Source organism: Microtus pennsylvanicus, chromosome 11 (assembly GCF_037038515.1).
Source record: "Microtus pennsylvanicus isolate mMicPen1 chromosome 11, mMicPen1.hap1, whole genome shotgun sequence".
Lineage (NCBI taxonomy): Eukaryota > Metazoa > Chordata > Mammalia > Rodentia > Cricetidae > Microtus > Microtus pennsylvanicus.
The window spans coordinates 41,337,379-41,362,580 of record NC_134589.1 but is presented as its reverse complement, the minus strand read 5'-3'; the positions used below and the strand labels follow the sequence as shown (position 1 = coordinate 41,362,580).

The window sequence follows — 25,202 nt, the reverse complement described above, 5'->3', positions numbered from 1 at the left end:
ACGCTCTAGCAAGCGTGTCTAATCTGTGACCCACAGCCCACATGCAACTGAGGATAGCCATGAATTCATCCCAATGAAGAATTATACACTTACTTAAAATATTTTTACTTTAAAGGTATTTTTTTTTTTGCTCGCCCTTCCTCCCCCTTGCCATACTGGCACTGCTCAGTTCTTAAGCACACACTTTCTAGATAACAACGCCAAGTCACAATGCCAAAAGATTGGCCATCCCTGCAAGCCCTCCAGAAACCACAGCAAAGACGAACTGGCTAAACAACAGAGCAGTGACTGCCACAGCTAAGGCACCCTTCTAAAGAGTAGGTCCTTAAGAAGATCTTCATGCAAGTACACCCATTTGCCCCTCCCACTCACCTTCTGGTTTAACTGTTGCCTTTGAACAAGGAGGAAAAAAAAACCCTCTTAGTTCACATTCAAGGGGGAAAATGACAAAAATGCAGTCTGGCTAGCCGAGCAGTTTTAGTTACTCACTCAGTTGAGAGGGGCCCAGTGAGGCTTCTCTGGAAGAGGACGGAGAAACAAAGTTTGATTGAGACCTACTGTCAAACCAGTAAGCAGTGGAGTCAGACCAATCTGTATCATTGCAAATATGCAAGCTATCAATCAAATAGTCCTCTGTATCCACAGAGAGAGAATTTGAGCCATAAGACAGCATTAGGCTTAAGCAATATGGGGAGGAAAGAGGTCCTAAAATTGGAAAGGAGGGGAGAGCAGCTCTGTGGGGGAACAAATGCTTTACACACCCAAGGTCTGAAGTTTAGCCATAGCACAACCACCAACACAAAAGAGGAGGCAGCAGCAAGACTGTAGAGCTCCACATTAGTAGGAATCACACCAACTTCCTCACAAAAGAGACAAGGAGACGCAATGAGAAATGGCTGAGATCAGAATGTCTCTGGGTGTGGTAATGCATGTCTATTCTACACTTAGCAGGTTGAGGCAGGAATTCACAACGACAGACTCCGGAGACAGGGACTTCAATTCCAGCTTTGGTACTTACAAGCTGTGAGACACGGGATAATTAACTCCTAAAACAGCTAACTACACTTACCACATTAGGTGCCTTAAACTAAAATGAAGCTTGCTGTATAGCTCAGCTGGCAGATGCCTTCCTTGCATTCACAAAGCCCTGGGCTCAGTCCTCAGCACGAATAGACCAGTAGATTAGTGCATGACTCTTACCAGGGCTCTCAGAAGGTAGAAGCCAGAGGATCAGAAGCTCAAGGTTATTCTCAGCTACACAGCCTAGGGTCCATGAAACCATATGCACTAGTACTTGGCACCAAGTAAATACCATTTAGATAGCAACTGCAATTATTTACTTATCATTATTCTTATCTGAACTCTCTGGTCTGCATCTATCAAGCCTCAAAAGGTCTGTTGATTTTCACAATTACCTGGTGTTCAGAAATTTCACTAATGAAAGTATTCCTGTACACAAAGACATAATCATAGGAGTATGTTTTAGTATAGAAAATTTAGTATGCGAAGCATGAATAGGTTTTGAGAGTCAGGTGTGCCATAATTAGATATAGAATACCTCTCTGCTCCTGAAAGGCATAGTGCCACAGGTTTGGTACTCAGCTAGCACTGTTAAGAATGGGTGAAAATCCTGCCACCATACTTGCTGGCATGGGCCCCAAAGAAATAGAGCCAACCTGTCATGGGCTAAACTACCATAAGGTGAGCCAGACAGCCCTCTTCTCTTTGAGAGTGGATTATCTCAAGTATTTATTGTAGAAATGGAAAGCTAACACAGACTCATTTTTCTCTCCTTGGCATTTTTCTGGTGATGCAATCATTCTTTCTTTATGACTTAATGGGTGAGAGGTGGTGTTAGAAGCAAGACAAAGCACAAACAAGCATATCCTGACAGAGGGAGTCAGTTCAAATGATTTGGCTAGAGGGGAGCACAGCAACACTGGCTCAGACAAAACTTCCAGATGCTCCCCCATGACTTACACAGGAAACAAAACAGACAAAGATCTGATCATCTGAGGATGGTGAGACGGCTCATGGATAAAAACACTGGCCACCAAGTGGAGGACCTGATCTTAGCTCCAGGACCTATGTGGTAGGAAGAGAGACCAATTCTGGCAACACACATATGCAATTAAAAGCATTTTTTAAAAAATAAATATAGGTGCTGGGGAGATGGCTCAGAGGTTAAGGGCACTGCCACTCTTCTAGAGAACTCAGGTTTAATTCCTAACACCCATATGGCAGCTTGCAACTGTCTGTAACTCCAGTTCCAGAGGATATGGCACCCTCACATAGACATACCATCAGGTAAAACACCAAATAAAAGGAAGTAAATTTGTTTTGTTTTGAGACAGGCTTTCTTGTATAGCGCTGGCTGTCCTGGAACTCACTCTGTAGACCAGGCTGGCCCATACTCAGAGATCCACCTGCCTCTGCCTCCCCAGCACTAGGATTAAAGGTGTGTGCTACCACTGCCTGGCAATAAATGTTTTAAAAAATACAATAAAAAGATATTCAAGGGCTGGAGAGATGGCTCAGCGGTTAAGAGCATTGCCTGCTCTTCCAAAGTTCCTGAGTTCAATTCCCAGCAACCACATGGTGGCTCACAACCATCTGTAATGAGGTCTGGTGCCCTCTTCTGGTTTTCAGGCATACACACAGAAAGAATATTGTATACATAAAAATAAATAAATAAATAAAGATAATTTTGAAAAATTTCAATAATCTTGAGACTCAAGACTTAGAGGAGCCAGGAGGTGGTGGCGCATGCCTTTAATCCTAGCACTCAGGAGATAGAGGCAAGCGATCTCTGTGAGTTCGAGGCCAGCCTGGCCTACAAGAGCTAGTTACAGGAAACGCTCCAAAGCTACAGAAAACCCTGTCTCAAAAAAAAAAAAAAAAAAAAAACCAAACCAAACCCCAAAAGACTTAGAGGAGAGTTTGCTACAGTGAAGCAAGCATGGTAAAACTCAGGCCCACTCAATCACACAAATCAAAACTGGGCTTTGGCAAAAATAAATGAATAAACAAAACATTTGAGCTTTGGTTTTCTACAAAGAACTATTTAGAAATATGACCACAGAACACACAGAATACACTGCTTGGCTAACAAGAAGGAAATGTTTCCTGTAGAGAAAAGCAGGTAAGGAAGACTGACTGGTGGTAGAAGAGGCTTGCTTTCAGAAGTATCTTACAGTTATATACATGGTGCATTCACACTAATAAGCTGCTTCTCAGAGATTACTCTCACTGACAAATGGAGAAACAATTCTTGGCCTCTGGTTTGTTTTGTTGTACAGACAGGATCTTATGAAGCCCGGGCTGGGCTTGCTCTGCCCTTAAGGCCGTCCTTGAATTCCTCCATCTCCTGAGTTTTGGTGTTTCAGGTTTGCATCACCACGCCCCATGCCGCTGATAAAAAACACTTTTATGAGGTATTCTATTTAACAAGAGCAAAGAAACAAAACAAATGCCAAGCATTCTATATACACTATCCACTAGTCTTCGCAATAACCACACAGATACAGACAAGGCAACTGAAAGAGAGGGAAAATTAAAAAAATTTAGGCCTTGCCAAAAGCCTGGTATGGTGGTGCACTTCTTTAATCCTAGCACTTGGGAGACAGAGGCAGACAGATTTCACTGAGTTTGAGTCCAGTCTGATCTTTGTAAGTTTTGGCCACGTTGGGGTTACATAGTAAGAATCTGTTTCAACAAAACAACAAAAACCTCACCAAGCTGACACTATCTCTAAGTGACATGTCAAACTCAGACTCACACATACTCTACACACGTCATTTCACTGCTAACGGCATGACAGGCATTCCTCAGTCCACTTGCCTGAACGTTAAGGTCTGCCCGCAGAAGTAGGTGGGAGCGCTGGAGTAGAGGACGCCCGAGGACTCGGCATCATTTCGGAGTGCTATGTTCCTCCGACTGCTCAGACTGTACCCCTCAAAGCCAGTCGTCCACTCTTCAAAAGGAAAGACATTAAAAATTTTTATAATCTTTTCAAAAGTATACTGAATACAAACATTAAACAGAACTGAATGAAAGTAACTACTTAGAGGGATCCTGGCTAAGTTTAATAAAAGATTTAGTAATAGGGTATTGGGGTTAGAGCCACAAATAACAAAAAAGATTCTGGTAAATTCCTGTACTAATCAAAAAATCAAATGATGGTCATCTTCTATCTGTTCAAATTTAATAGTTTGTAAATAATAGAGCATGTATTTATTAGCATGTATAAGGATCTGAGTTCAACCGACAATAATAGCATATTAAAAATGAATAAACAAAGTCAGGTAGTGGTGGCGCACGCCTTTAATCCCAGCACTCAGGAGGCGGAGAAAGGCAGATCTCTTTGAGTTTGTCAGTGTGGTTTACAAAGCAAGTTCCAGGGCAGCCAGTGCTACTGCACAGAGAAACTCTGTCTTGAACAGTAACAGCAACAAAAACAGCTAGAGAGATGACTCTGGTGAAGACCACTCACTGAGGACCAAAGTTCGGTTCCCAACATCCCTTTCAGTCAGATTACTGCCTATAACTCCAACAGCTCCCGTGGGCACCAGCAAACATGTGTACATGTGTGAATATATACACATGTACAAATAAATAATAAATCAAATATTTAAATTAAAAAAGGAAGGAAGGGAGAAAGACAGAGAGAGAGAGAGAGAGAGAGAGAGAGAGAGAGAGAGAGAGAGAGAGAGAGAGAGAATCAGTATCCTAGGCACTGTTTCCAACGTGTGGCTTTGGTGATGCTCAGTTTTAAATTCCAAGCACAAGAGCTGATTAAAACAATTTACAAGGAGTGATCTGTGTAAAGGCAGGTTCCCCATTCTCTCAGTTCAAGATTATCTTTAGTAAAGTGGTTACCTGTGCACCACTCTCAGCACAGGAAGTAAGCTTTCCCACACCCCACTGAGCATCCGGTGTGACAAGGTAGGAGCATACCATGAGGCACCAGTGTGGAGTGACCTGTCTGGGGAACACTCCAAGGACTCCACTCCTGCCGGCCGTCTCCTCGGGCGCAGACTCTGAACTGATAATCAACATTGGGGTCTATGTGCAACACTATGAATTCAGTTTCAGAACCTACATACACGTCTTCAAAATGATTTGCAGTACATTTACGGAACTGGAGCCTGTAATCTTGAGCTGTAAAGTCATCATCCACCTATAGAGAAAGATTTTTTAAGTTAGGTAAGAACCATGAAAAAAAAAATGGGGACATCCAGACAAAATCCTGAGTTTTTGCTGAATAGGGGCAATATGGAACACTAAGGGAAAGACACAGGCAATATGTTTATCACTATTTCCTTTTGGTTTTTCCTGAGATAGGTAGGGTATCACTAAATGTAGACCAGGCTGGCCTTGAATTCATCGTAATCTTCTTGCTTCAGCTTCCTGAGAGCTAGGATTATAAATTTGCATTACCATATCCAGTTGCTTTTCCTTTTATTTTTCTTCTGTTTCTTTTCACTTGTTTCTTTGTTTTTGAGAGCAGGTCTTGCAATATTGCCCAGACTGGCCTTGAGTTCACCATCCTCCTGCCTTGCCACCCCAAATGCTATGATGTTACCATACCTGGCTCCTTCCTTCCATTTGTGTGTATTAAAGGCATGTACCACCACTGCCCAATTAAATCTTTTTAAATTTTATTTTATGTTGTTTGGGTATTTTGCCTTCATTTACTAGCGTGTGCCTGGTGCCCAGAGTCCTCAAACTCAGAGATCAGCCTGCCTCTGCCTCCCAAGTTCTGGGATTAAAGGAGTGTGCCACCACTGCCTGGGGACACTGATGTTTTAAGAAGTCCTTTCAAGGGGCTGGGAGTAGCTTGGTGGTACGGTGAGTTTGATTGCCAGCTCCACAAAAGAAAGTAAAACTTGAGGTCGTTATTTGATACTGGAAGAACTACCTCAGTTCACATTCCCTGTGATTTTAATTATAAAAAGTCCCCCCACCCCGCTCCAACCTGCAGAGGTGGTGCACGCCATTAATGCCAGCACTGAGGAGGCAGAAGCAGGTGGATATGAGTTCAAAGCCAGCCTGGTCTACAGAATGAGTTCCAGGACAACCAAGGCTACACAGAGAGACCTATCTTGAAAAACAAAACAAAGCCTGGCAGTGGAGGTACATGTCTTTAATCCCAGCACTTGGGAGGCAGCGGCCGGTGTATCTCTGAGTTCGAGGCCAGCCTGGTATACACAGCAAGTTCCAAAACAGCCAAGGTTGTTACAGAGAAATCTTAAAAGCCCAAATCACAAACACATAATGTATGAGGCCATTTCTGGAACTTGATACATACCTTACACCATCGCACTATGATGCCTCCAGGTTTCTCTATTAATTCTTCAATCTGTACTGGTGGGCGGGAAGCTACTGTTCCATGTTTAAAAATGTGGTCTTTCACTATGTTAAGAATGGAATCATCCAACTGAGCAGATAAACAGGGTACATCAACTAGCAAAGGCACTTCTGGTAAGCTAAGGAAACAAAGTTCATATGTTTAAGACATGCTTAACATGGACATAAAAATGCAAGGACTATTTTAGTCATATGCTACAAGAGTCCTCAAGGCCTCAGCAAATAATTCTCAAGAAGCTGGAGGCTTCGTGAGGGCTTTCATCTTTATATTATATGAAGATTCTCTTCCCCAATTGTTATAAGAATGACAAAAAACCGTAAACTGTAGTGTAGTAGCACCTATAATCCCATTAGTCAGGAGACTGAGACAGGGGAATCACAAATCAGAGGTCAGCCGGACCTACATACACAGAGATACCCCACCTTAAACAAACCAAAAACCAAACAATAACAATGAAAAAGACAAAATTGATAAAATCACAACTGTTGAGTTTATATCAAAATATCTCATTTACTGAAATAAGACAACCCTCTCCATATTGCTCCAATTTCACTATGAGTGGTGCTTTGAAAGCAGGCACCAGAATTTTTAGAATTTAATAATTCTATTAACTACTGGAATTGAAAAAGATCTATAATAATATTATGTCAAAGACTTCAACCACAGTCATTTGACACTAGTAGTAACGTCAATGAGTAGTAAAACCTTGAAAAACAGATTCTCTTACAGTTTTGGTTGTGAGCCTGGCCTTTAACGGCTGAACCATCTCTCCTGCCCAAAAACCAGATTCTCTATTTCCTGTGATCAGAATTTTTAATGGGGACCAAGCGGGTGGGAGGGTCAAGACTGGGAGGAAGGCAAATACTTAAATGCTTAAGAGTAAGTCCAAAAGTGACTATCTCTTTTACCTGTCCAACTGAATGTGTGAGGCCTTTTTGGTAAAATTCCACAATTTATCATTATGTTCTTCTATACCTCCGTGAATGGCGATCTCACCTAGAATAGAGGGTAAGAAAATTATGTAAGTCAAAAAACAGCCACATTTTAACCAATACAACTCATGTCACCTGTGGATTTCTCGCTTTGCTACAAGTTATTCCCAAGTGACAATCAAATTCTCAAAACGACTTGGCAGGTGAGAGAGAACAAAGACGCACGACTGCTCTCTAACTGCAGATGTAGCTCAACAACCAATTACACAGACCTAAGGCCAGCGGCATCTCCTCATTCCTCCTTATCAATTCGTGAGGTTCCCCCATCCTGTTTTGTTATTTACAGTAATTTACTGGGGAGATATGCACACACGTAGACATAGTTATTTTTTCCCATCACACGAGTTTCGGGGACTTACGTCAGTCTGTCAGATTGGTACCAAGCTCCTTTGTCCACTGAGCCACCTAGCCGGCCCTTTTTTTCTGACTTTTTCAAGGTAAGATCTTGGCTGACTTGAAACTTGCTATGTAGACCAGGCTGGCCTCAAAATAACAACCTATTTCTGCCTCTAACTCTCGAGTGCTGGGATTCCAGGGGTGAGCCTTCACACTCCTGACTCCTCTTGATCAGTTCTAACAAGAACAAAATATTAGCCTAAGAGCAGCAAAAGGACATAGGATCTTAAACAGCTAAATGATGCCAGCTGAGGTGGTACATGACTACTATCTTAGCACGTGTGAGGCTGAGGTCTGAGACAAGCCTGTGCTATATAATAAGACCCTGTCTCAAAATCAAAGTAGAATGATGCAGTCAGATCTCCCTGAAAGCTCTCTATACATTAGAGCAGAAACCAGGCCGAGCAGAGGCAGCCTGGTCTCCAGAGTGAGTTCCAGGACAGTCAGGACTACATAGGGAAACCCTGTCTTGAAAAAAAAAAACACCCCAAAACCAAACAAAAACAACAACAACAGAATAAGGAAATGCTTTATACAGGGCAGGAAAATGACCAACCTCTACACCCTCTGAAATGATGAAGGATAGTGTTACATCATCCAAATGCACACTGGAACTACTGAGGAGATGGCTCGGGGATTAAGAACACTTGGTCTTACAGAGAACCTAGGTTTCTTTTCCCCAGCACCACATGACAGTTCACAACAATCTGTGACTCCACTTTCAGGGAATCTGACCTCCACAGGCACCAACATTCACGTGGTGTACATACACATACATGCAGACAAATACTTATAAAAATAAAATGCTTAAACTTAATGAATTAAAAAAATACAAAGAGAGAAGCTTTTTATCTTCTCTGTAGGGAGAAGGGGAAAAGAGTTTGAAATGAAAAATGTTTCAGAAAACTTCAAGCATTAAGTGCTATGACAAACAAGTACATGCCTCAAAGGATTTATCTTCAGAAATGAAATCACAGCCCTCACTGTTATGGGTGCGCACACGCCCGCCCTGTGCTGACCTGCTTCTGGGTCTGTGTCCAAATTCAAAGCCTCAAGGGGAAGACATTCTGTGGTTCTGCTAAAAAGAATTTTCTCAAAGGCACTATTATGCCAGTAAAAAATAAACATGTCTCACTGAGGATTACAATTAGCTACACAGCAACTGTGAGGCCTGAGCCAGACCAATTATGTAAGCCCAGCTTGACACAGATCCTTGACATTCACTCCACTCTTGATGTTACTTCTGCTTAGAATCCTTGGCTTGATGAATTTCTTCAGTCTCTGCGGAACTCCCACAGAAGGCCGTCCTATACTTCCCCAGACAGACTCCTTTGTTCTTCAGTAAAAGTTTAGATCTTACTCAGCATGACTCCTACTGAAGCACAAACCCCAAAGAACAGAACCGTTATCTTTTTATTTAATATACCTAACAAAATGCCTGCACTGGAAAGAAGAAAGTCCTATCACAGAAGGAAGACAGAGATGAACAAGCTGAGACTTATGGGTGACTTAACAACAACGAAACCTGCCTAAAACCTGGAATGTGAGAACTAAAACTGGTGGTGCCCTCTTTTAATCCCAGCACTTGAGAGGCAGAAGCAGATGGATCTCTGTGACTTGGAGGCCAACCTGGTCTACAAAGTAAGTTCAAAGACAGCCAAGGCTACACAGTGAAACCCTGTCTCACTTGCCCTCACCTCCCCCCTCCAAAAAAAAATACTAAAAATGAAGTTAGGTATGATGGTTGAACCCAGAAAGCCCAGTACCCATGCTGTTTCGTCAAGGGCACTGCTGAGAATTAATTCATGGCATTCTAGACAATAATACAAGACTCTTTCTCAAAAATACAAAACAGTAAATAAACAAAAGTTTATAAAAGTTGTGAAAATAAATTTGAAATTACATGTTGAATAAGTGATTGAAAATGTAATGGATGAGCCAGTAAGATGGCTCAGTAGGTAAAAGTACTTGCCTGCTGATGTAAGCTCTATCCCTGGGGTACATATAGTAGAAGCTGAGAACCAACTTTGTTGGTTGTCCTCTGATCTCTATGCATATGTTCTGGCATGTGTGAGCCTCTACTCCCCCACACAGAGAGGAGGAATGTAATTTTTAAAATGTAATGCATAACCCCTTCGAAAAATTGGGATTTAAATACCATAATCATAGAACCTTCTGAAGTACTTTTTTTTTTTATAAATGATCCCAATCAATGCTTTGATTATGCTTAGACTAGGGTCCCTCACAGCAAACTACGCACTGTATTACAAAATGTCTCAAGGCAGAAACATTCCAGGTACCCTTCAGATGGCAAGAAGCCTGCTAGTATTCCAAGAAATCAGTCTGCAAGGATTTAACAGGTTCCCTGACTCCCACCTTCTCGGACCAGGTCATCTGCGGTGTTAACTCCGTGCTCTATGAGCTTCTGGCAGTCATCTAATGGTTTGATGTTCTCCTGTTCAATGGTGTCCACCTCTTGCAAAAGGGTCACCAATCGCTCATCCAACAGCTTTCCAAGGGTTCCTTTTAAATCATTAAAATGATGTTTGAGGACATCTCTTGTCTGTGAAGCACTCTCTTTTATCTAAAAAGAACACGAAAACTCAAATTTAGAATCTCTAGGAAAAGTTAAAGTATAGGCGTCATTCATAATTACCTAATTGTACCAAACAACTACCATCTTCTGTTCATTAAAGATGATATGCTGTCAGGACTGAACCTAGGGGCTCACACATGCTAGACAAGCATTCTACTGCTGAATTAACACAGTGCTCCCTCCCCTTTCTTTAGTTAATTAAGACACGGCCTTACTATGTAATCCTAGGTTGGCCCCAAATTTATAATCTTCCTATCTCCCAAGTGTTAGGATTACAGGACACATCATCAGCCCAGATCACACTTATTAAAAAGCGGGGAGAGGATCGGAAAAGATAGGGTCTTCAGGCATGGAGCCTGCTATGATCCTATGATCCTCTAGCCTCAGCTTAGTAGAAAATTTTAATGTAGTCAAGCATGATAGAACATGCCTGTAAAACCGGCACTCTGGAGGCTGAGGCTAAAGCCTCATAAATTTGAAGACTACTCAGATTATACAGCAAAACCCTGTCTTACAAAGAAATTTTTTGTTAATTGAATTATATACACTTAAAGTACGCAGTGTGTTTTGATAAAAATATACAGTCAGTTGATACTTCAGTTATGTATCAATGTATGCATCTCTTGACATAGTTATCTATTCTTTTTTTTTTTCTTTTTTTGGCAGAGGAGGGGGGACAACAAAAAACTTTATGTTGTTCTGGCTGTCCTGGAACTCATTCTTCAGACCAGGCTGATCTCAAACTCAGATCTACCTGCTTTTGCCTCCCAAGTGCTAGGATTAAAGGTGTGAGCCACCACAACCGGCTTAATGTAGCTAAAGAAAAGTTTTAAAAATAAATTACACATATTTAACTGGGCATGGTGGCACACACTTATAATCCCAGCACTTGGGAAGCAGAGGCAGTCGGACCTTTATGAGTTTGAGGCCAGCCTGGTCTACAGATTGAGTTCCTGGACAGTCAGAGCTACAAAGAGAACCCTGTCTCAGAGAGCTGAAACAACAAAACCAAAACAAGTTTAACCTGGTTAAAAAAAACAATGTTACTCCCATTACAGAGAATCAGACATGAGATATTGGGGGAAAAAACTGAGCAATGACATAAACTCAAAATCCTTGTCTAGGTTGGCTATCTGCATTGCCTTTATTCTCCAGTATTACCAAACAAGAACGTAATCTACAGTGAAAAATGCAAGATGAATTCCCGTGTAGTGAGTGATTCATCCCTTTAATCCTAGCATCCAGATGATAGAGGCAGGCAGCTCTCTGTGAGCTTGAGGCCAGCCTGGTCTACAGAGTAAGTTCCTGAACATCCAGAGCTGTAAAGAGAAACCTGCCTCCAAAATAAATAAATAAGCAACCAAAAATCAAAAAGAAGCAAGCAAACAAATACATGTATTTAGTGTGTATGCGGGGGGGGGGGGTAGGTACTCCTGTACCATAGAACCTGGGCCTTCACTTGTATGTAGAGGTCAAAGGATGACTTTTGGGAGTCATTCTCTCCTTCCACTATGTGGAAGTTCAGCCTCAGGGACTGAACTCGGGTTGTCACAACTGGGGCAAGCACCTTTATCCAACAAGGCATCTTACCAGCCCAATGATTCCTTTTTTATATGTGGTAGGAACACTGAAGATCTCAATTAGTAATTTTCAAAATACACTACAGTACAGACATCAGTTCCTATCCTGTACATTCAGGCTCCAGAATAAGTTCATCAAACACAACTAAAGCACTGTGCCTTGGAACCACCATCTCACTATTCCTCCTTATTCCTGCTAGCCACTATTCTACTCCACATTTCTATGAACTGGACGTTTTCTAGATCCCACATAAGTAAGATTATATAATACTTTCCTTCTGGGTTCAATGGTTTCACTTGGCCTCTCGATGATAAGCACGTGTCACCATACTCAGCTTTGTTGTTGCTGTAGCTATCACCTGTATTTTTACAAACTTGCTTTACTTTACTTTTGTGTCTGTGTGTATTCATGTGCATACGTGAGGGCGTGCACAGATGTCTTCCCAGAACACTGTTCATCTTATTTTGGGGAACAGGGTCACTCACTGATCATGGAACTCAATGATTGGCTAGACTGGCTAGCTAATAATTGAAACAAGTATTGATTCTGTGATTAAGTCTTTGTTCTAGGAGTTATGACAGAAGATCTTTATCTCACATATACTCTTTCACTTAAATGCTAACTATAAGTACTTTCTCTCTCTCTCTCTACCAAGAATAAATATATCCCTTCTCCCCACAAAAAAGTTTCAAGCTGGGTAGTGGTAGTGGATACCTTTAATCACAGTATTGAGGAAGAGGCTGTCAAATCTCTCTGAGTTACAGGATAGCCTGGTCTAAAGCGAGAGCTACATACAGAAACCCTATCTCAAAAAGAAAAAAAAAAGAAAACCAAAAAAAAAAAACCAAAACAACAAATAACCAAATGGAAAAAAAACAAAACAAAAAACCAGAAAGAATGTCTTATGATTTTTTTTTTTTTTTGAGACAGGTTTCTCTGTGTAGCCCTGGCTGTCCTAGAACTCACTCTGTAGATCAGGCTGGCTTCAACTCACACATCAAAAGTGTGTGTCACATGCCTGGCTGCCTTACTATTTTTGCGTTGTTAGTAGTGTACAGTATCAGGCTCTACATACTGTACTTTAACTTCTTTTTGTTGTTGTTTTGAACAAGATCTCCTGGCTCAAAACTCTTAAGAAGTTCAAGATGACCTTGAACTTGATCCCCCCCCCCCCCCCCACTTCTCCAACACCAATGCCCCAATGTACAGCTTCATGCATTCTAGGCAAGTACTCTCCCAACTAAGCTAAATCCCAGGCCCAGAACCTACCTTTTGGAAGAGCAGAGTTGATTTATAAATGCAATACAGATAGAATAAAGTCATCAAGTCAGAGCACTGTGCTACATTTCAGACCTCTTCTAAGAGGAAACTCTGCACTCGAGCCCTGGGCCAGCAAGGCCCTGTCTGGGTCTGCAACAGATACAGCATATACCGGAAGTGCACTGGTAAGGTAAAGTCAATTTCCTCTTTAGAAAGAATTCAAAAGCTCCCTCAGAGATTGCAAGCCCGTGTTATGTTTGTTTTTGTTTCAGAACCTTAGGGGAAAAAAGGAAGTATACAACCATTAGCCGTGAGGACTGTGGAAGGGAAAATCCATTTCTAAACCCACCTCCTGTGTACTCATCATAAATTTGTTCTTTTGTTCACAGAATATCAACCCCTGCCATTTCAAACCAGCTTTTACCATAGATCATTTTCTTCTTCAAAAAAAATATTTTGCAATTTAAAGCTCAGTCTACACTAATCTAACCATGTAAGTGATCAAGTACATTTACTTCGCTCTGTGAAAAGTTTTAAAATAGAGGCTTTGATGATTAAGAGAATTTCCTTTTTTTCAGGTGTTTCCAGTGGTCCAATATGTTCACACAGAGGGAAAGGCAGCTCTAAAACGCAATTTAGCAAGACTTTGCATTTCCCACACCTGACTCCTGGAGCCATGCCCTGTCTACTGAGGTGGTTTGTACTTACAGATAAGATTTTAAGAAGGTCCAAGCATGATGGCACACTCCTATAACCAGAAGTTTATGAAGTGAGTTCCTAAATAAACGGTTTCCAGGAAAATCAATAAATTTAGTATTGCCTGAAGACACTTTCTATTATACCATCTTTTTTTTATTTTATTTTATTTTTTTTTTTAGTTTTTTGAGACAGGGTTTCTCTGTGGCTTTGGAGCCTGTCCTGGAACTAGCTCTATAGACCAGACTCACAGAAATCCGCCTGCCTCTGCCTCCCGAGTGCTGGGATTAAAGGCGTGCGCCACCATCGCCCGGCTATACCACCGCCCGGCTACACCATCTATTTTTTATTCTAGATGTTACCCCACAATGGCCTTGAACTTGCTATATAGTTGACTCAAGGATGACCTTGAGCTGATCCTCCCACCTCCACCCAGGTGCTAGGATTACACGTCAGGCGTCTCGTGGAGTTGTGGGTCCAACCCAGGGCTTCATGAATGCTAGTAAGCGCTCTACCCTCAGCTCCTATACCACACATCCCTTGTGCCTGCATAAACCATATAGTACCTAACAACCATCGGCTTCAAATGCTATCTAGCCATCTAGGAAGGTGGTTTTCAACCTGTGGGTCAAGACATCTGGGGACAAATGACTGACCCTTTCACAGGGGTCACCTGAGACCATCAGAAAACACAGATATTTACATTACAATTCATAATAGCAAAATCACAGTTATGAAGCAGCAACAAAAACGGTTGGGGGGGGGTCACGGCAACATGAGGAACTGTATTAAAGGGTCACAGAATTAGTAAGGTTGAGAATCACTGACCTAAGACAAGCAATAACAAAGAAGAATATAAATAGCCAGCCATGCCTTTATCTTGGCATTCAGAAGGCAGAGCAGGACAATCTCTGTGAACTCAAGGACAGTTTAGTCTACAATGCAAGTTCTAGACCAGTCAAGAGAGAAAAAAAAACATATAAATGGCTGGCAAGTCAAGGTCTTCAGGAGGAAGCCATAATGTATAGAATTTATATTCACTGTCACATTCCGAACCCCTACTGAAACCTCTCGAGTGTGATAAATCATTAAAACTTTTTATCTTTCTCCTCCTCCTCCTCTTCCTCCTCCTCCTCCTCCTCCTCCTCCTCCTCCTCCTCCTCTTCCTCCTCCTCCTCCTCCTTCTCCTCCTTCTTCTTTTTTGAGACAGGCCCTCTATATAGCTCTGGCTGTTCTAGAACTAGCTCTGTAGACAAGGCTGTCCTGGAACTCAGAGATCTGACTGCCTCTGCCTCCCCAATGCTGAGATTAAAGGTGTGCTGTCATCACCAGCCCTGGGTTGTAAGATCATTAAAACTGACAAAGTATCACTAAAGTTGAGTTAAATTTATAGTTAACTTTTTTCCCTCTTACAGAAACTTTTGAAAGTTAACAAGATGATGAGCTCACAAAACACTACCCACTGATACTAAACAACACAAATTACATACTTTCTTCCAGAGTTTAGTTATAAAAAGGTCATAAAAGCTGGGCAGTGGTGGTGCATGCCTTTAATCCCAGCACTTGGGTGGCAGAGGCAGGTGGATCTCTGTGAATTCGAGGCCAGCCTGGTCTACAAGAGCTAGTTCCAGGAGAGGCACCAAAGCTACAGAGAAACCTTGTTTCGAAAAAGCCAAAAAAAGGGGGGGAGGCTGGAGCCAGGCATTGGTGGCACGTGCTTTTAATCCCAGCACTTGGGAGGCAGAGGCAGGTGGATCCCTATCAGTTTGAGGGCTGTTACACAGAGAAACCCTGTCTTAAAAAACCAAAAAAAAAAAAAAAAAGAAAAAAGAAAAAAAGATTTAAAAAAAGAAAAAAAATGGGGCTGGAGAGATGGCTCAATGGTTAAGAGCATTGGCTGCTCTTTCAGAAGACTCTGGTACAATTTCCAACACCCACATAGCAGCTCACAGCTGTCTATAACTCTAGTTCTAAGAGATCTGACACCTCACACAGACATACATACAAGTAAAACACCAAAGCAAATAAAATAAAAATAGTCACTTAAAGAGGTCATAAAATTGTATGTAAAAACCTTAATTAAGATATCTCTAGCAGCCGGGCGATGGTGGCGCACGCCTTTAATCCCAGCACTCGGGAGGCAGAGGTAGGCGGATCTCTGTGAGTTCGAGACCAGCCTGGTCTACAGAGCTAGTTCCAGGACAGGCTCCAAAGCCACAGAGAAACCCTATCTCGAAAAACCAAAAAAAAAAAAAAAAAAAAAAAAAAAAAGATATCTCTAGCAGGCCAGGTGGAGGTGGTGTATACCTTTAATCCCAGCACTTGGGAGGCAGAGGCAGAAGAAACCCTATTTTAAAACACAAAGCAAAACAAAGAGACGTCCCTAGCCAGACTTGACTATGCATACTTATAATCAAGCACTTAAGTTGTCATAGGAGGATAAAGAGTTCAAGGCCATCTTGGGCTACAAGAGACCTAGTCACAAAAGATCGAAGAAAATAAAATAAAAAGGTACAACATATATTTGATATGTTAACAAAGTAAAATATGATGTTAGCCAAATAACTGGAATCTAAACTATCATCTCTAAAACACCCATTTTTATTAGTTATAGAAGAACTTTTATCCTCCAGCTTTAATCTAAGAATTTTCTTAATTGTTTTGTCAAATTAAAATCAAGACTACCTTTAAAAACCATTAGCTAACTGAGGACCATGTCTGACATAGAGTCTATGTTGAAGTCTGTGTCCCATGTTGCCACCGAGGGCTGTGTGAATGCTCGAGGTCAGGCCAGATCATACTGGTGATCAAGGGATATGCTGCAGTGGGGGCCATGCACATCTGAGTGGCCTGCACTGCTACCCAATGCCATGATGATGTCCGGACCAGAGCTGCAGCTCAGGGCCATGTCTGGGTCCATGGCCCTACTCAGCCAAGGCCTGTGTTAATGTTTGAGGTTCCTGTTACCCTCAAAGGCTACATGGATGCCCAAGATCCATTTTAGTGTCTGAGGGTCATGCTGCTGCTGGGGCTGTGCCAATCTGAGTGGCCAGCACTGCCACTGGGGGCAATGGAGACATCCAGACCTGACTGCTGCCAAGGACCACATCTAGGTCTGTGGTCCCAGCCTATAGCCTTGGTGCTCAGGGGCCATATCACCACCAGAGCCACCCTGATCTGAATGGCCTGCACTCCCATCTGGAACCAGGATATCATACAGGCTCAAGCTGCTGCTGAGGGCCACGTCTAGGTCCATGGTAACCATTCATGATGGAATCAAAGAGCCAAGCTGAGGCAACCCTGCCCCTCCATGGACAATGAAGCTGGCCCCACCCTCATTAAGAGCTGTTGTCCCTCCACCCAGGCACTCAGGAAAGATGACCCTACCTGTCACCTGAGGGGGTGGGTGTCCTGATGGCCTATATTGACCACCTCAACTACCACCCACAGGTGGGTGTGAGGCTGGCCAAGCCTAACATCTACCCCATCTAGGACCTGTTAGAGCTCATGAAAGGACTGGTCCATGGAACGATAACTGCATGATTTGGGGAGACCGCAGAATACCCAAGAGGGAGTTTTGGTGAGGACCCAGTGATGATGGTGTACCAGAAACCAGAGGCCTTGTGCAAGTAAAGACGATTGGAGAAAAGGGTGTACTGTGTGACACGTCACAGCTCCCAAGCCCACCAGGAGGAATGAAGAGGTGTTGGAGAGGTGGGAAAGACGCAGGAGGGAAGTCGCCTTTTATTGGTGTTTTGTTTTGCTGTGTTGTTGTTTTGATTCTTTCTTGTTTTGTTTTTGTTTGCTTGCTTTTTTTGGTTTTGGTTTTGTTGTTGTTGGGAGGCCACTACAGGGGGAAGAGAGGATATGGAGGGACTGAGAGGTGAGCAGAACTGGGATGCATGATGTGAAATTCCCAAAGATTCAATAAAGAAATCATGTTAAATATAAATAAACAAACAAACAAAAATTAACAAGAATATACAGGGGCTACTGGCTGATAATTCCGTCAATAAAGCATGTTATGCCACAAGTGTGAAGACATGAGTTTGGATCCCAGCACTGATGGAAAAAGTTAGGCACAGAGGTGTCCATCTGTAATCCCAGCACTGGGTAGGGATGGGAGAGTGGAGAGAGAATTACTGGGATTTACTGGCAGACAGTCTAGCAGAATTAGTGAGTTCCAGGTTCAAATAATATGGCAGAAAGCAGCCGGGCGATGGTGGCACACGCCTTTAATCCCAGCACTCGGGAGGCAGAGGCAGGCGGATCTCTGTGAGTTCGAGACCAGCCTGGTCTACAGAGCTAGTTCCAGGATAGGCTCTAAAGCCACAGAGAAACCCTGTGTCGAAAAACCAAAAAAAAAAAAAATATGGCAGAAAGCAGTCAAGAAGACACTGACATTAAACTCCAGCCTCCACATGCATCTGTGTACATGTGCTCATGCACTCCCCCACACACACAACAACAACAATGCCCACAAACAGCTAGGAATAGGAAACTGCTCTTCCACTGAGCTATATCTTCAGCTTTGTTTATTATTTAGATTGAGTCTTAGATGTAGCCCTGGCAAAGCTAGTCTGGAACTATGTAGACCGTATACGTAGACCAACTGGTCTTAAATGTAGCGTTCCTGTAGGGATGGGTCACCGTGTCTAGTTATTTGTTGCTCACTAATGTTAGGGGAAAGGGAACATGCAAGCTTTTAAAAATACTTTCTTTAGCCGGGCGGTGGTGGCGCACACCTTTAATCCCAGCACTCCAAAATCCCAGGCTCCAAAACCACAGAGAAACCCTGAATCGAAAAAAACCAAAAAAAAAAAAAAATACTTTCTCTAAAAAAATTTTTTTTTGAAACCCAGCACTAGTGGTACATACCTTTAATCCCAGTACTCAGGAGACAGAGGTAGGCAGATCTCCAGAGTGAGTTCCAGAGCAGACAGGGTTACAGAGATAATAGTAGTAGCATAGTAGTAAATAAGTATTTTTTTCAAGACAGGGACTCTTTCTATGTAGTCCTAGTTATCCTGAAAGTCTCCATGTAGAGTTGGCCTCCAACTCACAGAGATCCACCTGCCTCTGTCTCCTGACTGCTAGGATAAAGACATGTGCCACCATGACTGTCTTTTTTGTAAAAGTTTTAAAAAGAAAAAGTATATGGGATGATTTGGTAGTTTGCTAAATTGGTACACCAGGAAATAGAACTCTAGGTCCAGTGTTGTCCTCCCCACCTAGATGTCAAGCTGACAAGCAATACAATCACACACTCATAGCAATTCCATGAAATTGACGCTATGACCTCACTCTTAAGATCTGACACCTGGCCGGGCAGTGGAGGCGCACACCTTCAATCCCAGCACTCGGGAGGCAGAGGCAGGCAGATCTCTGTGAGTTCGAGGCCAGCCTGGTCTACAAGAGCTAATTCCAGGACAGGAACCAAAAGCTACGGAGAAACCCTGTCTCGAAAATCAAAAAAAAAAAAAAAAAAAGATCTGACACCTGCGGGCGGTGGTGGCGTTGTGTGAGTTCAAGGCCAGCCTGGTCTACAAGAGCTAGTTCCAGGACAGGCTCCAAAGCTAGAGAAAACCCATCTCAGGAAAAAAAAATCCGACATACCCGTTTTGGTACATTTAGAGGTCTTGATATACCACGAGAGTAAAGCGATTATCATGGTAGAGAAGACAAACGGCAAACGGATGAGAAAGAAAGACAGAAGAGGGGGGTGTGGTCCAAAAAGGGATGGGAGGGAGAAAAGGAAGATTGAGTTAATGCTAAGGCATTTAAGACTCTAATGAAATCCTACTAATTAATACTAAGGCTCTGAAAATTAAACACTTGGAAACTTGCTGTAATCTAACAACAGATCAAGATTTTTGCTGAGTAAACTAGAACTAAACTTGGTCCCACTTAGATCCCAGACCTGTTGCTTTGTTTTTTTCTTTTCTTTTCTTTTTTTAAGGGGTGGTAGTGTTAAGAAAGTGTCTTACCAGCATTATTTGTAACAGCCAGAACCTGGAAACAACCTATATGCCCCTCAACCAAAGAACGGATACGGAAAATGTTGTACATCTACACAATAGAGTACTACTCAACAGTAAATAATAATGACATCTTGAAATTGCAGACAAATGGATGGAACTAGAAAAAACCATACTGAGTGAGGTAACCCAGACCCAGAAAGACAAATATAATATATACCCACTCATAAGTGGATATAAAATATAAAGCGAAGGATAACCAGCCTACAGTACACTACCCCAGAGAATCTAGACAACAAAGAGGACCCTAAGAGAGACACACAAGGATCCACCTAGGAAGGAGAAAAAGACAAGATCTCCTGAGTAAACTGGGAGCGTGGGGGACGGGGGAGGTTGAAACAGGAGAGGGGAAAGGGGAAAAAAAAAGTATAAAAAAATTAATAAAAGAAGAAAAAAAAAGTGTCTTTTTTTTTTCCTTACCGGTTTTTGGTTTTTCCAAGACAGGGTTTCTCTGTAGCTTTGGAGCCTGTCCTGGAGTAACTAGCTCTTGTAGACCAGGCTGGTCTTGAACTCAGAGAGACCCACCTGCCTCTGCCTCCCGAGTGCTGGGATTAAAGGTGTGTGCCATCATTGCCTGGAAAAAAATTTTTTTTGGAAGTGTCTTCCTATGTAGCCCAGGCCAACCTCATACTCCTAGAAACCCTCCTCCTGTAGCCTTCGTGCTAGGGTTATGAATGTGCCACACCAAAGAACTAAAATCTTTGCTTCCAAACTGCTGAACTTTTAACAATTTATTATGCAGCAGGAGATAACCAAACCATATGATGAGACAGATGTTTAACTCTTGATTAACTGCATTAATGAAGAGAATTAATATAATCAAGATCACAATCTAAGAAGGAGCTCTGCAAAACTACACCCACATTTATAAAGGCTTTCATTCACATGTTTATTGAGGTCTATTATGTGCCAGGAACTGGGGTTGTAAAAATGAATAAGGCATGATCTTGACCTCAAAAAAAAAAAAACAAAAAAACTCATTCTACTGGGCATGGTGGCACACGCTTACAATTACAGCACCCCAGAGCCTGAGGCAGGAATACCACAAGTTTCAAGCCAGTCTACTTCACAAACCAAAAAAACCTTTCATTTTGGGAAAGAACATAGAAAGTTGTCAGTAGAAGCAACAATGTCATTTTGAATAATATTTAGTAGTTTTTATCATTGTGGCTAAGACTAATTATACTAATCAACTGAGAATATCCTATGTCCTGGGCATTGTGCTAAACATTTTAAATACCCCCTTAAAAATTTGTGTTGTTATTCTGTGTACGTGTGATGGGATGTGTCATGCACCGTCGTATACAGGAGAAAGTCAGAGGTTAACTGTGGATTTGGTTTTCTCCTTCCACCTTTGCGCATGTTCCAGAGATCAAATTCATGTCCTCAGCCATATGCAGCAAGCACTTCACTTGCTGAGCCATTTTAATGGACACAGTACTTTTTACTTACTTTTTCCCCCTTTTTTTATTGTTTTTTGAGACAGGGCCTCTCTACATAGCCCTGGCTGTCCTGGAACTCTCTGTGGACCAGACTGGCCTCACACTCAGAGGTCCACCTGCCTCTGCCTCCCGAATGCTGGGATTAAAAGCATGCACCACTACCTCCCAGCATAAGCACTATATGTTTTAATCATCATTTACAGATAAGGAAATAGATGATCAGAAAAGCCAAATTTCACTAGATTCCCTGAATAAAAAGATTAAGTAAAATAACTGCAATAAGTGTATCATTGACAGCCTTTAATAATAAAAGATTATTCCTACACTTGGCAGACTTTCTAGAAAGCAAATTAGCTTATTTTACCAATTTAAAAATAAGGGCAATTTACTGGGTGGTAGTAGCACTGGCCTTTAATCCCAGCACCCGGGAGGCAGAGGTGGGTGGATCTCTGTGAGTTCAAGATAGCCTAGGTCTATAAGAGCTAGTTCCAGGAGAGGCTCCAAAGATAGAGAAATCATGTCTTTAAAAAAAAGTGGGGGCTGCAGAGAGGTTCAGTGGTTAAGAACATATGCTGCTCTTAGAGAAGATCTGGGCTTGGTGTCCAGCACTTGCATGGTGGATAAAAGCTGTTGGTAACTCCAGTTCTAGAGGATTAGAGGCCTTTTACTGGCCTCCACAGGAACTACATGCACACAATGCAGATACACAGGCAAACACTCATATACATAAAACAAACAAACAAACAAACATATTCCAAGCACTCGCTGGTCTTCTGAAGGGCCTGGGTTCAGTTCCTAGCACCCATATTAGGCAGTTCACAATTGCTTCTAACTCCAGTTCCTATAACTTCAACATCCTTTTCTGGCCTTGGCAGATACTGTATGAATACGGTTCAGTCACCTGGGCACACACACACTTCTCAAAAAATAAATAAATAAATAAATTTAGAAGTGTGTATATATAGGCCGGGCAGTAGTGACACATACCTTTACTCCCAGTACTCGGCAGACAGGCAGATGGACCTCTGAGTTCAATGCCAGCCAGGTCTACAGAGTGAGTTATACGTGGCTCACCCATTCTCTATTCCAACTATTTAGTTTTGCCTATAGAATTCTGCTAGTATTTTGCCATATTTGTCAATAGATTTCATCCTACTACCAACAACAACCCCTGAAGTAATTATTTATTAGTTATCTATCTCTGCATGTAAAAGTACTTTGTACATGATGGCTAAGTACTCTGCTACAGAGCCACATCCCAAACCTGGAAAAAATGTTGTTTTTTGTTTTCTGAAGCAGTGTTTCTCTGTATAACAGCTCTGGCTGTCCCAGAACTCACAGAGATCCAACTGCCTCTCAAGTGCTGGGATTAAAGGAGTGCACCATAACCCTGGCAACTTTTTTTGTTTGTTCTTTGAGAAAATATTCTTAATAAATGCTTATACTGCTAACCAAAAGAAAAATAATAAATACACAGTTACATACAGAGCAGTTTCTCTCCTCTGTAGAATATGCATTGACAGATATACCAAAATGCTAATTAGAGCTGTCTACAATTGTAATTATGGGTTATTTTCAAATGACTTTATCTGTTCTTAGTTTTCCCTAGATCTGTATTTAATGTTTTCTTAGGGTATTATAACAGTGTTACTGCTGCACCAAATTACATCTAAACAGATTCCTTACTGTTTTCAAAATGGTAACAGAAGGGGAAGTGAGAGATAAAAGCAGCAATAATAGCTTTCTTTTCTTCACGGAGCTAAGACTTCCTGTCTTGGTTTTCTGAAATAACCTGTTTTTCTTCATGAATCTTTAGTCTGTTGTATGTTTCAACTCCAGTGGGAATAAAAATCTATTAAAAAAAAAACCTGGTCTTACAAAGAAAAAAAAAAACAAGGATACTAACTAAATCTTCAAGAAGTAGTCTAAAATCAATTACCTAAAAAAAAAAAAAAAAAAAAAAACCACAGTTACTGAGAGGATCTTCGAGCCCAGAAATGCAACTCAACCATGGTGCCTGTGGCGCTGTCTGTCATGCCAGCACTCTTGAGACTGAAGCAGAAGAATAACCAGGTTTGAGGACAACCTGGACTACCCAGTGGATTCTAGGTCATCAGAGAAACAATGGGACCATATTTCAAAGACCAACCAACCAAAGAAAAGAAACATATACACACATAAATTATAAATAAAAACAGTATATATAAGCTTATTCACTGGCTACATTATAGATAGTAAAAGATGCTAGCCAACGTGGTGGCATGACACAAGCTATTCAGAAGGCAGATGTAGAACAGACAGCAAGACTTCAGCTACCCTGAGAGCTATACTGTCACAAAAAGACATGCTGGGTAGTCAATGGCTTAAAATTATCAATTATATGCTGGGCACTGGTGGCACAGGCCTTGAATCCCAGCAGAGGCAGGTGGATCTCTAGGAGTTCAAGGTCAGCCTGGTCTACGAAGAGAATGCCAGGACAGTCTCCAAAGCTACACAGATAACCCTGTCTTGAAACAAACGAACAAAAAGGACCATCAATTATTCATCCAGGCATGTTGATGCTAGCCCTGAGTCCCAGAAGGGACTGCAGAGTCAGGAGGATCTCTATGAGTTCAAGGCCAGTCTAGCCTGGTCTACATCATTAATTAATTCCAGGACAGTCAGAGCTATAGAGAGAGACACCCTGTCTCAAAAAAACAAAAAATAAAGTAAGATCATCAGTTATTCCCTTACATTTTTTGTACAATTATCTAACATATTTTGTACAATTTTATAACATATAAAATGTATAATTATTTCAACACTATTTTGAGACAGGGTCTTACTAGGTCTCTCAGGGTAGAACTTTCCATCCTCCTCTAGCCTAAGTGTTAGGACTTCCAAAATGTGCCACCATGCCCCAAACAACATTTTAATCTTGGAGAAAAAAACAAGGCAACTTAGGAAAATCCACTTAGTTTAAACCCTAGAAATCAATGAAGGTCTACTGAAATGGTAAAGTACTCTGAGCACATGCACCTCAGTCTTTAGTGTATTTTCTTTATTTCATTTTAGCTATATGTAGGAGGTATGTGTACTGTACATGAGTGCTGGACTATGGAGTGAGTGCAGACACTGTGGAGGTCAAGGGCACTGCATCCCTGACGCTAGAGTTACAAGTGGTTTTCAGCAACTTGACATGGATGCTGGAAACAGAACCTAGGTCCTCTGTAAACCTAGGTTTATACACTCTAAACCACTGAACCATCTCTCTAGCCCTTTAATGTTCTCTTATCACACTTAGGGATCTTGCTAAAGTAGATTCAATGAGTCTGGTCTGAAGCCTAAGATTCTGCATTCTTTTCAAGATGAAGTCACTGCTTCAAGTCTTGGACCACAGTTATAGTAGCAAGTATTCAGGCGTCACCACTGACCAGAGCTGGGTAGAGCCTCCACCACACAGCACTTTGAGGGAGCAAAGACTTGTGTTGGTTAATGCCTGGAGGCTACAGAATTCACCCTACTAAAGACACAGGGTGAGCTGTAACTGCACACAGACTAAAACACTGTAGGCTCTCTGGTATCTCACACTGCCCCTCCCCATCAGTGATGACAGATGGAGTTTCTGAATCTGTAAATTTCAAGTGTCAGGCCTAAGACTGTAGCGATGTCGTCAAGGTGCCTGAGTGGGTAGCTGGCATCCTTTCCTTCAGTGTCTGCTTAGAGGCAGAAATGACATTGATCTAGAAACAGCACAAATGCTGAAAAATACAGTAGAGGTAAAATCTTAAAATGAATACAAAATAACTCAGGCTCGTCTTGTTTATTTTGTTTTTAGGGGTGATACCCTAC

The 25,202-nt window shown here is 41.8% G+C and overlaps 1 protein-coding gene across 1 annotated transcript in view; it reads right to left on the bottom strand.

The window, feature by feature from the left end:
• The window catches only part of Crlf3 (cytokine receptor like factor 3), a 40,521-nt gene that overhangs the window by 10,162 nt on the left and 5,157 nt on the right, over positions 1-25,202 (bottom strand). Inside the window, exons 2-6 of the mRNA XM_075991427.1 lie at positions 10,135-10,342; positions 7,279-7,366; positions 6,311-6,488; positions 4,957-5,179; positions 3,841-3,973 (exon numbers count right to left, since the gene is read on the bottom strand). Coding sequence (XP_075847542.1) covers positions 3,841-3,973; positions 4,957-5,179; positions 6,311-6,488; positions 7,279-7,366; positions 10,135-10,342 — 830 coding nt within the window. The remainder of the gene's footprint in view (positions 1-3,840; positions 3,974-4,956; positions 5,180-6,310; positions 6,489-7,278; positions 7,367-10,134; positions 10,343-25,202) is intronic.